At 38.7% G+C, this 14,544-nt stretch overlaps 1 protein-coding gene and 1 non-coding gene across 2 annotated transcripts in view; both read right to left on the bottom strand.

The window, feature by feature from the left end:
• PITPNB (phosphatidylinositol transfer protein beta) overlaps positions 1-14,544 on the bottom strand; it is a 66,408-nt gene that overhangs the window by 40,870 nt on the left and 10,994 nt on the right. The window contains exons 4-7 of the mRNA XM_057745120.1: positions 7,335-7,426; positions 6,658-6,665; positions 6,075-6,149; positions 4,395-4,478 (exon numbers count right to left, since the gene is read on the bottom strand). Of these exons, the coding sequence (XP_057601103.1) occupies positions 4,395-4,478; positions 6,075-6,149; positions 6,658-6,665; positions 7,335-7,426 (259 nt within the window). The remainder of the gene's footprint in view (positions 1-4,394; positions 4,479-6,074; positions 6,150-6,657; positions 6,666-7,334; positions 7,427-14,544) is intronic.
• Positions 13,965-14,084, bottom strand: LOC130859752 (small nucleolar RNA U109). Its single transcript, XR_009055303.1, has one exon. It is a non-coding gene; the product is annotated as a small nucleolar RNA U109 (small nucleolar RNA).

Below are 14,544 nucleotides of genomic sequence, written 5' to 3'. Positions count from 1 at the left end.
TTGTGCCCCCAGCAAAACCAAAGGTGCCCTGTGCTCTGCTGGAGAACAACACGGAATGCTAACCTCTGAGCCACAAGTCTGGACCATTTTGTTTGGCCAGCACAACTCTGTCACACACCCACAATACAATCTGAATGCCTTCACCCAATCCCAGTGGGCCACACTGCTGCTCCAGGCATCTTAGCTATCCTAATCTACCCAAATCTACCCATTAACTGACCCACTTCCAGTGATCTTTCACCCTATCACCACTCTTCAACACAGACGAACTCATGGCTGGAAGACACTAAATAGACATTTGAATATTGTTTTTAAAACAGAACATACATTCATTTCTAATGATAAAAAAGTCCAATATGACTTTAGAGGTGGAAATATCCCTAAAATTAAAATAACTTCAAATCACAGCACAACTAAAATTAAAGAATTTCTATGAAAGAGTCCCTTATCAGTGCTCACACTTCTTATCAGGGAGGGAGCCCCAAACAGAACAGGACCTGGCCTAGCAAGGGTCACCACTGGCAATCCCAACCCCAGTGATTTCTGAAAAAAGGTTGAACCTTTGTTTTTGAAAGCTTACTTTTCAATTTCAATGTCAAGACCAGACATTTATCATTTGGGTTATTTTTGTTCAGCTTACAACACAGCTCAAGTTCAGGGCATAAAAGCACCAAAATGAAATGGAAACAGATCCTAACTGATTTTACCATGATAAACCAAGTTGTACCACTCTTACTGCAAAGCTTTAGTTCTCTAGACTAGCAGAAAGAGGGTCAATAGTTATAGCAGCATGTAAAAAGTCCATAACTGTGCCCAACATACTGTAAGAACTGAGTTAACATTTACAAACCGGGGCAAAGTAATAACAAGGGTCTTAATTGAGGGGGGTGGGGGAGGGATTGCTGAGGAATAGGAGTCCTTACTTTTCCGGAAAAAAATTTTTTGAAATTAAGTCAAAAGTCTTTTAGGACAAATATTTACATTTATTAAGACTCAAAAGAGAAAGCCACGCAACTGTTTAACTGGGATATTCTACCATCAACCATTTCCCACAAATGACAACTTTCGTCCTGAGTTACTGAAAATTTGTATGCAAATTAATTTTTTAAATTTAATTTAAAAAGCACCATAAGAGATTACTACAAGCAACTATATGCCAACAAAATGGACAACCTGGATGAAATGGACAGATTCTTAGAAAGGTATAACCGTCCAAAACTGAATCAGGAAGAAACAGAAAATATGAACAGACCAATCACAAGTAATGAAATTGAAACTGTGATTAAAAATCTCCCAACAAACAAAAGTCCAGGACCAGATGGATTCACAGGTGAATTTTATCAAACATTTAGAAAAGAGCTAACACCCATCCTTCTCAAACTCTTCCAAAAAATTGCAGAGGAAGGAACACTCCCAAACTCATTTTATGAGGCCCCCATCACCCTGATACCAAAACCAGACAAAGATACTACGAAAAAAGAAAACTACAGACCAATATCACTGATGAATTTAGATGCAAAAATCCTCAACAAAATACTAGCCAACAGAATCCAACAACACATTCAAAGGATCATACACCATGATCAAGTGGGGTTTATCCCTGGAATGCAAGGATTCTTCAATATATGCAAATCAATCAATGTGATACACCATATTAACAAAGTGAAGGATAAAAACCACATGATCATCTCGATAGATGCAGAAAAAGCTTCTGACAAAATTCAACACCCATTTATGATAAAAACTCTCCAAAAGGTGGGCATAGAGGGAACCTACCTCAACATAATAAAGGCCATATATGACAAACCCACAGCAAACATCATTCTCAATGGTGAAAAACTGCAAGCATTCCCCCTAAGATCAGGAACAAGACAAGGATGTCCACTCTTGCCACTACTATGCAACATCGTTTTGGAAGTCCTTGCCACAGCAATCAGAGAAGAAAAAGAAATAAAAGGAATCCAAATTGGAAAAGAAGAAGTAAAACTGTCACTGTTCACAGATGACATGATATTATACATAGAAAATCCTACAGATGCCACCAGAAAACTACTTGAGCTAATCAATGAATTTGGTAAAGTTGCAGGATACAAAATTAACACACAGAAATCTCTTGCATTTCTATACACCAACAATGAAAGATCAGAAAGAGAAATTAAGGAAACAATCCCATTCACCATTGCAACAAAAAGAATAAAATACCTAGGAATAAACCTAACCAAGGAGGTAAAAGACCTGTACTCAGAAAACTATAAGACACTACTGAAAGAAATCAAAGAAGACAGAAACAGATGGAGAGACGTACCATGTTCTTGGATTGGAAGAATCAACATTGTGAAAATGACTATACTACCCAAAGCAATCTATAGATTCAGTGCAATCCCGATCAAATTACCAGTGGCATTTTTCACAGAAACAGAAGAAGAAATTTTATGATTTGTATGGAAACGCAAAAGACCCCGAATAGCCAAAACAATCTTGAGAAGGAAAGATGGAGTTGGTGGAATCAGGCTTCCTGACTTCAGGCTATACTACAAGGCTACAGTGATCAAGACAGTATGGTACTGGCACAAAAACAGAAATATAGATCAATGGAACAGGATAGAAAGCCCAGAGATAAACTATGGTCAACTAATCTATGACAAAGGAGGCAAGGATATCCAATGGAGAAAAGGCAGCCTCTTCAATAAGTGGTGCTGGGAAAACTGGACAGCTATGTGTAAAAGAATGAGATTAGAACACTCCTTAACACCATACACAAAAATAAACTCAAAATGGATTAAAGACCTAAATGTAAGGCCAGACACTGTAAAACTCCTAGAGGAAAACATAGGAAGAACACTCTTCGACGTAAATAACAGCAAGATCTTTTTTGATCCACCCCCTTGAGTAATGGAAATAAAAACAAAAATTAACAAATGGGACCTAATGAAACTTCAAAGCTTCTGCACAGCAAAAGAAATTATAAGCAAGACGAAAGGACAACCCTCAGAATGGGAGAAAATATTTGCAAACGAATCAACAGACAAAGGACTAATCTCCAAAATATGTAAACAGTTCATCCAGCTCAATATCAAAAAAACAAACAACCCAATCAAATGGACAAGAGACCTAAATAGGCATTGCTCCAAAGAAGATATATGGATGGCCAAGAGGCACATGAAAAGCTGCTCAACATCACTAATTATTAGAGAAAATGCAAATCAAAACAATGAGGTATCACCTCACACCGGTTAGAATGGGCATCATCAGAAAATCTACAAACAGTAAATGCTGGATAGGATGTGGAGAAAAGGGAACGCTCTTGCACTGTTGGTGGGAACGTAAATTGACACAGCCACTATGGAGAACAGTATGGAGGTTCCTTGCAAAACTAAAAATAGAACTACCATATGACCAAGCAATCCCACTGCTGGGCATATACCCAGAGAACACCATAATTCAAAAAGACACATGCACTCCAATGTTCACTGCAGCACTATTTACAATAGCCAGGACACGGAAGCAACCTAAATGTCCATCAACAGATGAATGGATAAAGAAGATGTGGTACATATATACAATGGAATATTACTCAGCTGCAAAAAGCAATGAAACTGGGACATTTTTAGAGACATGGATGAACTTGGAGACTGTCATACAGAGTGAAGTGAGTCAGAAAGGGAAAAACAAAATATTGTATATTAACACATATATGTGGACTATAGAAAAATGGTACAAATCAACTGGTTTGCAAGGCGGAAATAGAGACACAGATGTAGAGAATAAACATATGGACACCAAGTGGGGAAAGCAGGGAGGGCTGGGGGGGAATGAATTGGGAGATTGGGATACCAAATTGTACGCTCTAAATATATGCAGTTTATTGTATGTTAACTGTATCTCAATAAAAATTAAAAAAAAAAAAGTCTGAAGGACAAATATTTACATTTAGTAAGACTCAAAAGAGAAAGCTACGCAACTGTTAAACTGGGATATTCTATCAACCATTTCCCACAAATGACAACTTTCATCCTGAGTTACTGAAAATTTGTATGCAAATTAATTTTTTTGCTTTCTTAATCAGACTTTAAATGTATAAGAAAAAAATTGTATTTAAAGAAGCTCAAGGGAGAATTCTTTTGTAAAAATAATGTTATTTTTCCCCCCAATGAAAACAAACTCCTATGTATGTATCCTGGGTATACTGGAATTTCTCAAAGGGATCACTTGTGCAAAGGTGAAATCTGCACAAAAAACAAATCACCTTCTCTCATTCTCTGATCTCTTTTTGGACCCAGACCTAAATTCCAGACTTATTTCAGTGTAGAAAGGTAGGCCATACAAGAAAAAAATAATTTTTAGATGTAAGAGGCAACAAGTTAAAACATCATTGAGTTGCACATTGTACTTACTGCTGGTTCAACTTGACTTCGATCTGCAATATCTACGTGGACAATTTCAACAGTTTTCCATGTGTTCGGATCTAAACCGTGTACCTGTAAGTGACAAAGAGAAAGGAAACAAAGCAAATTGTTAAGCAAAACTACTACACTTGCATACATAATCTTTATCTTTAGTCTCTTGGAGTACATTGCGAGGAATAAAAAATCCAAATTGCTATTTCATTAAATTAGCTGTCTGAAGACTGGAGGGATCTTGAAATCTTTTATTCCTGTAACCCCAAATAATAAGTGGGAGTGGGGGAGGGATGGGAGAGAAGAAAGAGAATGCTGCCAAATTAACAGAAATCTGTCATCATTATCTTCTGGTAGCCCTTAGAGACGATTTACACACAAAAAATGTACCTGACCTATGTTTAACCCAAATGGTACATGACAAAGTCCTTGCAACCTCTAAGTCCTAGACAAACAGAAGGTGACATTATAATTAGATTTTAAGAAGCTGCATTGTATAGTCTAAAACTTCTGAATTTGATTATTCTAAAGCTATTCAGTTTCAGTAGGATGTCAATTCCTCTACACCGCATGTTATTCAATCATTTATTTCTGAAATTCCATCTATGAACCCATAAATAACTGTTTAAAAACTGCCAAAGATACACCCATTTGAAAGCTAAAAATGGCAAATTATACAGACCAAAGCATACCAAAATACCTCACTTAGACCCTAAATTTCAGCGCTACAGTGAAAAAAGCAATGTGAAAAGTCAAATGATCATCTCAAAGAAAAACTCAAGTCAAATACTACAAATTATAATTCTAAAGTTCCACTGATTGGCACCAATAACATTAAGGCATAGGAAGAACAGCATCTACCACAATTATCGTAAGCTTACTTTCCCAGAACAGCTTATCATAAGGTTCTTACACTGGAATGCCTACCAGAAAACAGACTAGTGGACCCCATTCCCAGAGATTCTGATTCAGTGGGTAGAAGTGGGGCCTGAACATCTACATTTTTAACAAGTTCCCAGATGCTGCTGCTGGTCCAGGAGCCACACTTTTGAGAACCACTGGGCCAGGGCATCAACCTATACCAGATGCCCTCCCAAATTCCCTACCGAAAGTTAATGACTACACTGTCTTAACTGACTTTTTTGGTAATTTACTTTAGGATAAATGTGCATCAGTTTGAAAAGTCAGGAGCTTGTCAACATTTTTGTAAGTTATTCCAAGTATCTTCTCCCTCCTGCCTTTTGGCCATTTCTCTGAAATCAATCCACATTCCAGCAAAATGGAATGAAGGTGAAAATTAAAGAATCAATTTTGCTATGCAGAGCAGCTCTGGCAAATACAGAGATGAAAAGGTGAAAAACAAATTTAATTAATGGCTAAAATTGGCTTAAGAATTATCTGTGAATTTTGTTTATATGTGCTCTCCCTATCCCAGATAAAGAGAGTTGCTGATAAAAACAGCAACCTCACCAAAGTCCACTCACACACCAAGGCAAGGGACTGACAGGGAAGGCCCACTTGTTTCTGGCCACATGCTTGCCTCACCGCAATCTGACACACACCCCGGTGGGCCGGGTGTTCATCTAAGGCAGGTGGCATTACTTTGGTGATGACAAAATGACTACAGTATTCCCATTTCAGGGCCTTCTACACTGAAAGCCCAGAGTCAGAACTTACATTTTCTAATGTTCCCAAGTCTGGTTTGTGCCATGTTTCAATTTTAATGAAGAAATCATCTTTCATATATTCATTCTGCAGAAAACACAACAGCAAAATGACAATGATCTTTCACCGGTTCTTGGGGCTCATGTCTGCAGGAGCTTTCCCCAGCACAAGCATCCAAGCTTTGACCCTACAGGACTGATCCTCAAGTGATGAAGAATCATTAGCTGCCTACTGTTACAGACTTGTCAGGCAAACCAATTGCTGCATGCTTTTAAATAATGTAAACAACTCTGCTTGTCATGCAGCACACAGGGCTAATATTAAAGAAGCTGTGAGGTTTGGTAAGTGAATCTGGCATTCAAAGGAAGTAGCAGAAGCAAAATAAAGTCAACAGGGAGATTCTGAGGCAAGGCTGGAAAGAGCTCCTCAAGAATGCAGCAGGCGGTGGAGTGTGAGCTGGTGCCAGGAGCACGGAGGAGGAGCCATGCAGCAGTGGGCAGTTTTAAGAAAAAAGCAAGAAATAGCTGAAAATAATTACTATGTCAAGCAAAGTTTAAAGATGAAGAGTATGTGATACAAAAATAGTTTTACTCACCGTTACAACTGAGGCATAACGAACAGGTAGGCAACAAAAGGGGAAAAATTTCAGAATGTTAATCAGAGCCAAAACAGTCTGCCACAATATTTAATGTTGCAAAGATTAAACTACCTGCCAACACAGAACATTTGGTTTATATCTGCAAAACACAATTTCTAAACATGTGACACTACAGGATACTTTAGATTCTGGAATCAATAATCTAACTTTAAAACAATGGTAAAAGGACAAATGTCACAAAAGCAAAACATCATTTATAAGGCTAACTTAGCAAATAGCAAACTGTCTCAGAAGTCTGTCTGTCATATTCCTCCTCTACTATGTGGCAATACAAGTAAAATACTGTTGCAACTACATCAAATGACACTTGTGCATGAGAGTGATTTTTCTATAAGGTTTCTGTATTCCCTTCATTTGCTTCCCGTGGAGCCTGCATGGTCAGCGAGAACCTCAAGGTGCCTGTCATCTGGCAATGAACCCGTGCTCCTCACTAAGGCCTGGGGGGGAGAGACCCAGCGCAGCCAATCCTCTGCCACAGCTCACGCAGCGATTCCCCGAGAACTCACAGAAGGCCTTGCGTGGTGTCACCCTTCTCTAAGGCGCAGGCACCGGAGTCCCTCTCCTCATAAGCTGCAGGGTAGAGGGGTGAAACGGTTTCTGGGAACCAGACTTACTTGTTCTACAGTAGGGGTATGCGTTCCAGGCTTTCTCGTGAAACACCAATGAGCCCTCAGGAGCAATCATCCTCACGAATGCAGGGACTTTGCTGTGAGGAGAGAAATACTGGATAGATTTTCAACAGCACCATTAATTCTTTGTTGGCTTCTATCAGACTGCTTCAAAGAGTACTCATGTATAAAATTAATGTAAAAACAAGAAAATGGTTAAGAATGTGTTTAACCATATAGAAGGTTGTCTTTTTATAAGTAGAAGCAATTCATTCTGATGGCTTTTGACCTATTCCCCTAATATGAGATCTAAGGGTTAACTGAAGCTATTCAACCTGCACATAATACAACACAGAAGTTCTCTTCTGCAGTTAGACTACACCACACTGTTTCTTACATAGTAAATAGTCACCAGAATAAGGTAATGATTCTAAATAAAAGTCTTTTAATACATTTTACAGAATAAGTTTAAAGAAAAATGATCATGTGAAGGATCCACGTAGAGAGTAAGACATTCGAACATATCCAAGTACGAACTTGTGTAGACTTGAAAAATGAATGTCAACTGCTACCTCAAGTATGGTCAGAGGAGATGGGTTAAATATGTAATAAATACACGATGTGCTTGTGCAAATTCCTGAGACAGTCAGGAAAGATCCCAACAGATAAACGGGCCAAGGATATCCACAGACAGAAAACACAACTGGTTAGCAAACATGGAAAATCAGTTTTATCAGTCTTCAAAGCAGTGCAAATGAAACGACCATTTTACTGATTGGTACCTATGGTACAGAAAGCAGTTTTACATGCACAGGTTTTCCAGACTGGATTCAAATCCCAACATCACCACTTGGAAGCTGTGTGACATGGGGCATATTACTTGGCTCTCTGAACTTCCTCCGTGTTGAATGGAGTTCATATTACCTACTCTGCAGGGTTATTGAGAGGATTCCTTCCATCAGATAGTATCTGTAATGTATTTATTAGCACATGGCGCAGTGCAATGAAAGCTCACTAAATGATGGTTATTGCTTTTTAATTATACGCTCACATGCAGCTCAGAACTTTTACATGCCTTTCTTCACTTTAATCTTCCAATAACACTATGAGTTAAGTATTAATTCATTATTTCATGTAACCAGCATTTAAGTGGCTAAATAACTGTATGCCAAAATGATATCCTCCAACTTGAAGCCCTACACACATTTTTTCCATCAGAGCTGTTTTCTGCACTTTCAAACACAACTTAATTTCCTAAACTAAGAGAAAGAACAAACTAAAGACACATGAGACCCAGAGAGGACTGCTAGTAGCCCTAGTAAGATCGAGCAGTTGACCAAAGATATTCCTATGAATTTTGGAGGCTAAGCAAGGTAGATGGAATGAACCCCACACCAGCCGGAGAGCTGCACAGCTACGGAAGAGTAGTATGGTGGACAGCCCTTTCCCTGCCTCCACAGTACACAAGAATGGTACAGTTTAGGAATTCCCTACGGTCTAACCCATCTGATTTAATACACATTTTAAAAAATACCGTAACTATTAAACACCTCGTTTACAGACAGATGAAATAAATGTATTCCAACAACAAAAACAAAAGGACAGGATGCATGAAAATATCACATTAAAAGTCAAGGAATCTCTAAGCAGTCCAAATTATTTCTTACATTGCTAAAAAACTGGAACCAAAATTCCTTTATATGTGGGAGAGGTCTAATCAGGGTATAATGTAATACATATGGGAAATTTTTAAAAATACAAGCTACAAGATTACCTGTCATCCAAGAGTATGACAAACAGATTATATCAATGGTTCACTTGGTCAACTTAGAAAAAGGCAGAAGAAAAATAGCTGTGTACCAGCTCAGAAATACTCCTAACTCTTCTCTCTATTCCTATAGTGCCCAATATTCTAAACACCTTAGTATCTGTCAAGTTTTAAAATTTGCTGACACAAACAAGAAAACTGGCAGTCAGTTTTTGAAGGCCAACACGAGCCCAACCTGCAACGAAGTTTTAGTTATTTCCTCATCTTGCTTCCAAATGCCTATTATCTTACTTCCAGCATGCTTTTTCTACCATGTGCATTTCAATTCATTTTGAATTTTCACTTAGTTAAAAACGACCCAACCTTTGAGCTAGTTTTGTTTCAAATTTACTGGCTTTTTACACTTAACATGAAAACATTAACATACAACTCTCCTCAATGAATCTGACTAAAATTAGGGAAAATGTATAAATACAGTAAATAAAACTGAATTTCAATTCTTTAAAGGAGAGGAATTTTCATTAATGGCAACTTTAATCTGTTCCTAACAAGGCAGGTCCAGTGTGCCATTTGTACACAACTGAAAGCATATACATCACTTTCTACCTCAGTTATCACTTAGGAAGTCACGTTAGTAACATGCAGGAAATTCTGTTTTGGAAGCTGAGTCTCAGAGCTAGATTTTCAAAACCAAACAAATTAAAAAGGACATTCCTCCTCTTATTCCCCCAAACTAGTGATAAAATGTTGTCCTCTCATAATAAACCAACATTCATGACAGTGCTTACCCCAAGGTCCAGATGTACAAAGGTTCTTTGCCAAAACACAGCCCTTCCCCCACCCCATCTCTGAATGCAAAATAAGAATATTTAACTTCAGGGTAAAATTCAACTGAAGTGTTTTATCAACTGTGTTATCAATACTAAGATCTAACCTCAATATACAATGGTTGTGAACCTGTCTGTTGTGTGGAAAGACAACTTTGTCATAGTCGCAGAAGAAAACAAAAGGCTTATGTGATTTAAAAGATACAAATGACCACAGTGTACACTGAACTCCTCCTGCTGTAGGAGCTGTCTTTTTAAAAAAATCCTGTTCCTAAGATAAATAACACCTTGGCGAGTCATTTCAAACTGCACTTTTCCCAATGAAATGTTTACATCTTCTTGTAGACAAAACGAACAAAACTGTTCAAAGTTCCATTTTTTTCCATCCTTCTCCATCCTATTGCAGATAAACATTAAAATGTAGAAAAACACAGGGAAGAATTTGAAGACGACATTAATTTGCCATAAAGTAAGTAATTTTTCATTTTATAATCAACTGAAATATACCTTAAATACATTGGACACCTCATTCATTCATCCACTCAAGTATTTACTGACTGTCCACTGTCCCAGGGACCATGTAAATAATGATGTACAAACAGGGACAAGTCTTACCCAGAGCTCACCTTCCAGGGAAGGAAGCAGAAAACAGGCCAGCAAACAACAAAAGGCAATGAGAATTACTTTTCCTGAAGTGCCATGAGTTTAAGGAACACAGCAGAGGGCAAGCGAGTACCGGGGGCAAGGGTGCTCAGAAAGGCCTCTCTGAGGACACTACAGTGGCGACCTAAGGTTGCAGAGGGCCAGCTACATGAAGAGACAGCGAACACCAGAGCAGGCAGAGGGACCAGCATGACCAAAGGTCCTAAGATAGCAAAAGATCTGGCCTGCTTGGGCCACTCGGAGGCCTCCAGCATGGCGAGACTGTAGTGAACAAAGAACAGAGAAACACAAGATGGGGTGGGCAGGGTGCAGACTTATCATACAGGGCCCATTTCACAGGCCTAAGAGTTCAGATTTTATTCTTTTTTTTTCTTATTATTTATTTATTTAATTGGCTGTGTTGCGTCCTTTTTGCTGTGCGCGGGCTTTCTTTTAGTTGCAGTGAGTGGGGGCTACTCTTCGTTGTGGTGCGCAGGCTCCTTATTGGCTGGCTTTGGCTTCTCTTGTTGCGGAGCACGGGCTCTAGGCGCATGGGCTTCAGTAGCTGCAGCACATGGGCTCAATAATTTTAGTTCACGGGCTCTAAAGCACAGGCTCAACTGTTGTGGTGCATGGGCTTAGTTGCTCCGCGGCATGTGGGATCTTCCTGGAGCAGGGATCAAACCCGTGTCCCCTGCATTGGCAGGCGGATTCTTAACCACTGCACCACCTAGGAAGCACCTGATTTTATTCTTTGTATGATGGGCAGGATACTGAAAGCTCTAAGGAGGGGAATGACACAACTTGATATGTTTTAATATCATGCTGGCTTTGCGTGGAAAATTAAATGAAGTGGGCAAGAATGAATGGCAGCAAAAGTTAACTGAAAATGGATTAAAGAGCTAAATGAAAGAGCTAAAATTATAAAATTCTTAGGAAAAAACACAAATTAAACTTCAAAATTAGAAGCTTTTTAAGCCTCGAAGGGTATCAGAAAATGAAAAGACAACTCACAAATGGGGGGAAAATACTGCAAATCATGTATCTGATGGGAGACTAGCATCCAGAATATACAAAGAGCTCCTACAACAACAAAAAGCCAACCCAATTTAAAAGTGGGTAAAAGATCTGAACAGGTATTTCTCCAAAGATCTACAAATGACCATTAAGCACATGAGGATGCTCAACATCATTAATCAGCAGGGAAATGCAAATCAAAACCACAATGAGATACCAGTTCATGCTCGTTAGTATGGTTGATATTAAAAAAAAAAATCCAAAAATAACAAGTGTTTACAGTGATGTGGAGAAGGTGGGGCCTTCACACACTGTTGGTGGGAATGTAAAACGGTGCAATCACTTTGGAAAACAGTCTGGCACTTCTTCAAAAAGTGAGGAGTTACCATATGCAATTCCAATTGTAGGTACACGTACGTGTGTATGTACATACCCAAGAGAAATGAAAGCATGTGTCCACAGAGAAACTTGTACACAAATGTTCACAGCAGCATTATTTGTAACAGTCAAAAGAATAAAAGGCAAGAGATGAATGAACAGAGAGTTCAGGAGATATGGAACTTGCATCAACGCAGTGGTGCTAGAGATGGAAGAAAGGGAGAGATATAAAGGGGGGAAATTAACAAAATGGCTTAAAATTCCCGATTTGTGGGAAACGAATAAAATAGCCAGACACAAATTGAATAACTTCTGGAAGGTATAACAAGACTCTAAAATTCAAGAGAATTATAAAAAACAAAAGGAGAAAGAAGTATTTTTCACATAACAAAAGGAAAGTAGGAATGAGAAATGAAATATACCATAAAGAAACAATATATTTTTTTGAAAATGTCTGACAGTCTTCTGAAATAGGATCACTCTTGATGTAGAAAACTTTGAACTATGCAAATCCTAAGACTCAGATATATATATACAAAGGAAAAATTATGTGCTGATGGCTAATTCTCGACTAAAGAATGAATTACTCTATCTGGCTGATATTTATCAATTTCTTACTTATACTTACTCAGTGATGCTTGTATCTCTGTGAAGCATCATATATAATCAACCTCTGTATTCTCAGATGACTTAAACTTCACATTTTTAAACATGAACACAACTTAAGTTCCTGGCAAATGACTCTTGTTGCTTACAAAAATGAGCTCTTAACTAAAACCACATGAAATTTTTAAACAATGATTTTCAATAAAACCACAGCTTCAACCTTTGGGGAACAAGGCCATTCTGGAGTTGGCAAGGCTTTATGAATTCTCCATCATCCAGGACTGACTGAAGTTGGCTGGATTATAATGCTTATGGGGAATAAAAAAAAAACAGTAAAGCTGATTTTCCCCTCCAAAAGGAAAAGAAAACAGTAACAAAAGGATTGGTCAGAGTGTCCCTATGAGGTTTCAGGAGAGCTGCAAGTTTTTCTCTGAAATACCATCTTAAAAGCTGCACCACATCTCCTTGCAGAGCTTCAAAATTCTTTACCCAATAAATTCTGTCTCCCCACCATCCACTATTAAGTTTATATTAAACAACCTAAGGAATCGTCCTCAAACTTTCGTGGCAGATGGGGTACACACAAATAGTTATGCAATAGAAATACCCGATTAGTTGTTAAATTGAGAAGTGACAAAAAGTGATGATGTTTAGGGAAGAAGGATCAATAAGAATGAAAGCAGTCAAGCAGTGCCTCTGCACAGGACAGATCTGAGCTGTGCCCAAGAAACCAAACAGGTTATGAGTGACCTGACAGAGGCTGAACAGGTCACTCCTGGAGGACAATGAAGAGATGGGCTTGCTTAGAGACAAGGGTTTTTACTTTGGACAGAGTTATACAATTGGAGATACATGGGTAATCTTGAACAAGTACCTTGTTAAGTTTAACTTTATTTTGGATAAAGACTCGAGACTTTAAAAACTTATAAGAAAATGGGATGTGGTGAAATCCATGGTCTTAGAAGAAGAATTTCTCTGTAAACTCTTTTGGAGCTCACTTTAGGAAATGGAAAACTTCCTCCCACTCAGCAGTAAAGCAGAGTGATAAACAGGAAAAGTTCCAGAGTCAAAATGCCTGCCTGGATTCATGGGCTATCTCTGCTACCAAAGAGCAGTGATGTATCAGCCAGCTACCGAGACCTTAGTTACTGGACCTTAGCTTCCTCACTGATGTGGCAGATGAATGCGCTCCCACCTAGAGCACTTACAGTGACCGGCACACAGGAAGTACTAGATCCTTTACTTAGAATCACAACGGGTGACCACTCACTATAAGTTATCAAAGGAAATGGAAAGAATCTCATTATTTCATAAGAGGACTATTACCTGAGAGTCAGGGAAACCAGAAATTTGAAATGTTCCTTGCGATGATCACTAAATTTTGTATTTATTTTATTTTTATGTAGGAAAAATATACTACTACTCAACCTCTACTGTAAGGCTGGCGGCCCTGGGAACTCCTTTTTTAATGTAGCATGTTATGGATGTATTAAATTTTGAATTTTTTAACACTTCCCCAAGATTGTTTCTCAATCTTCTGTTTGAGATTGTGTATCTTATTATGAAGTGTTTTTGCTGAAATGGGAAAGCATACTGACTAAAGAATTCAGAGACCTTGATAATACTGGGTAGAGCAGATCTCAGAATTCAAGTGTCCCAAATGTAAAATAAGGTGCTGGCAGCCTTAGCCAACCATCTTACTCGGCGTGGTCTGCCAAGTCTGCAAGCCTGTTGATGCTAGGAGTGACAGTGTGTACAGCACTGTAGGTTACCCAATGGAATAAATGCTGGCAAAGGGAACATGCATTTCTGGCCACAAATTTAACTTCCTCAGGGAGAGAGCTCTAAAACTCTCCCGGGACTGTGGGTATGTCTTCAGCATGCTGAACAGATGCCCCTGTAGGACACTGAAGTCTGATGGGGCTGTATCGCCAGCTCTGGGCCATGACTGTGGTCTTTCCTCCAAGACATGAAGGCC

This window comes from Hippopotamus amphibius, chromosome 8, assembly GCF_030028045.1.
Source record: "Hippopotamus amphibius kiboko isolate mHipAmp2 chromosome 8, mHipAmp2.hap2, whole genome shotgun sequence".
NCBI classification, from domain to species: Eukaryota; Metazoa; Chordata; class Mammalia; order Artiodactyla; family Hippopotamidae; genus Hippopotamus; species Hippopotamus amphibius.
This window is presented reverse-complemented; position numbering and strand designations above follow the sequence as displayed.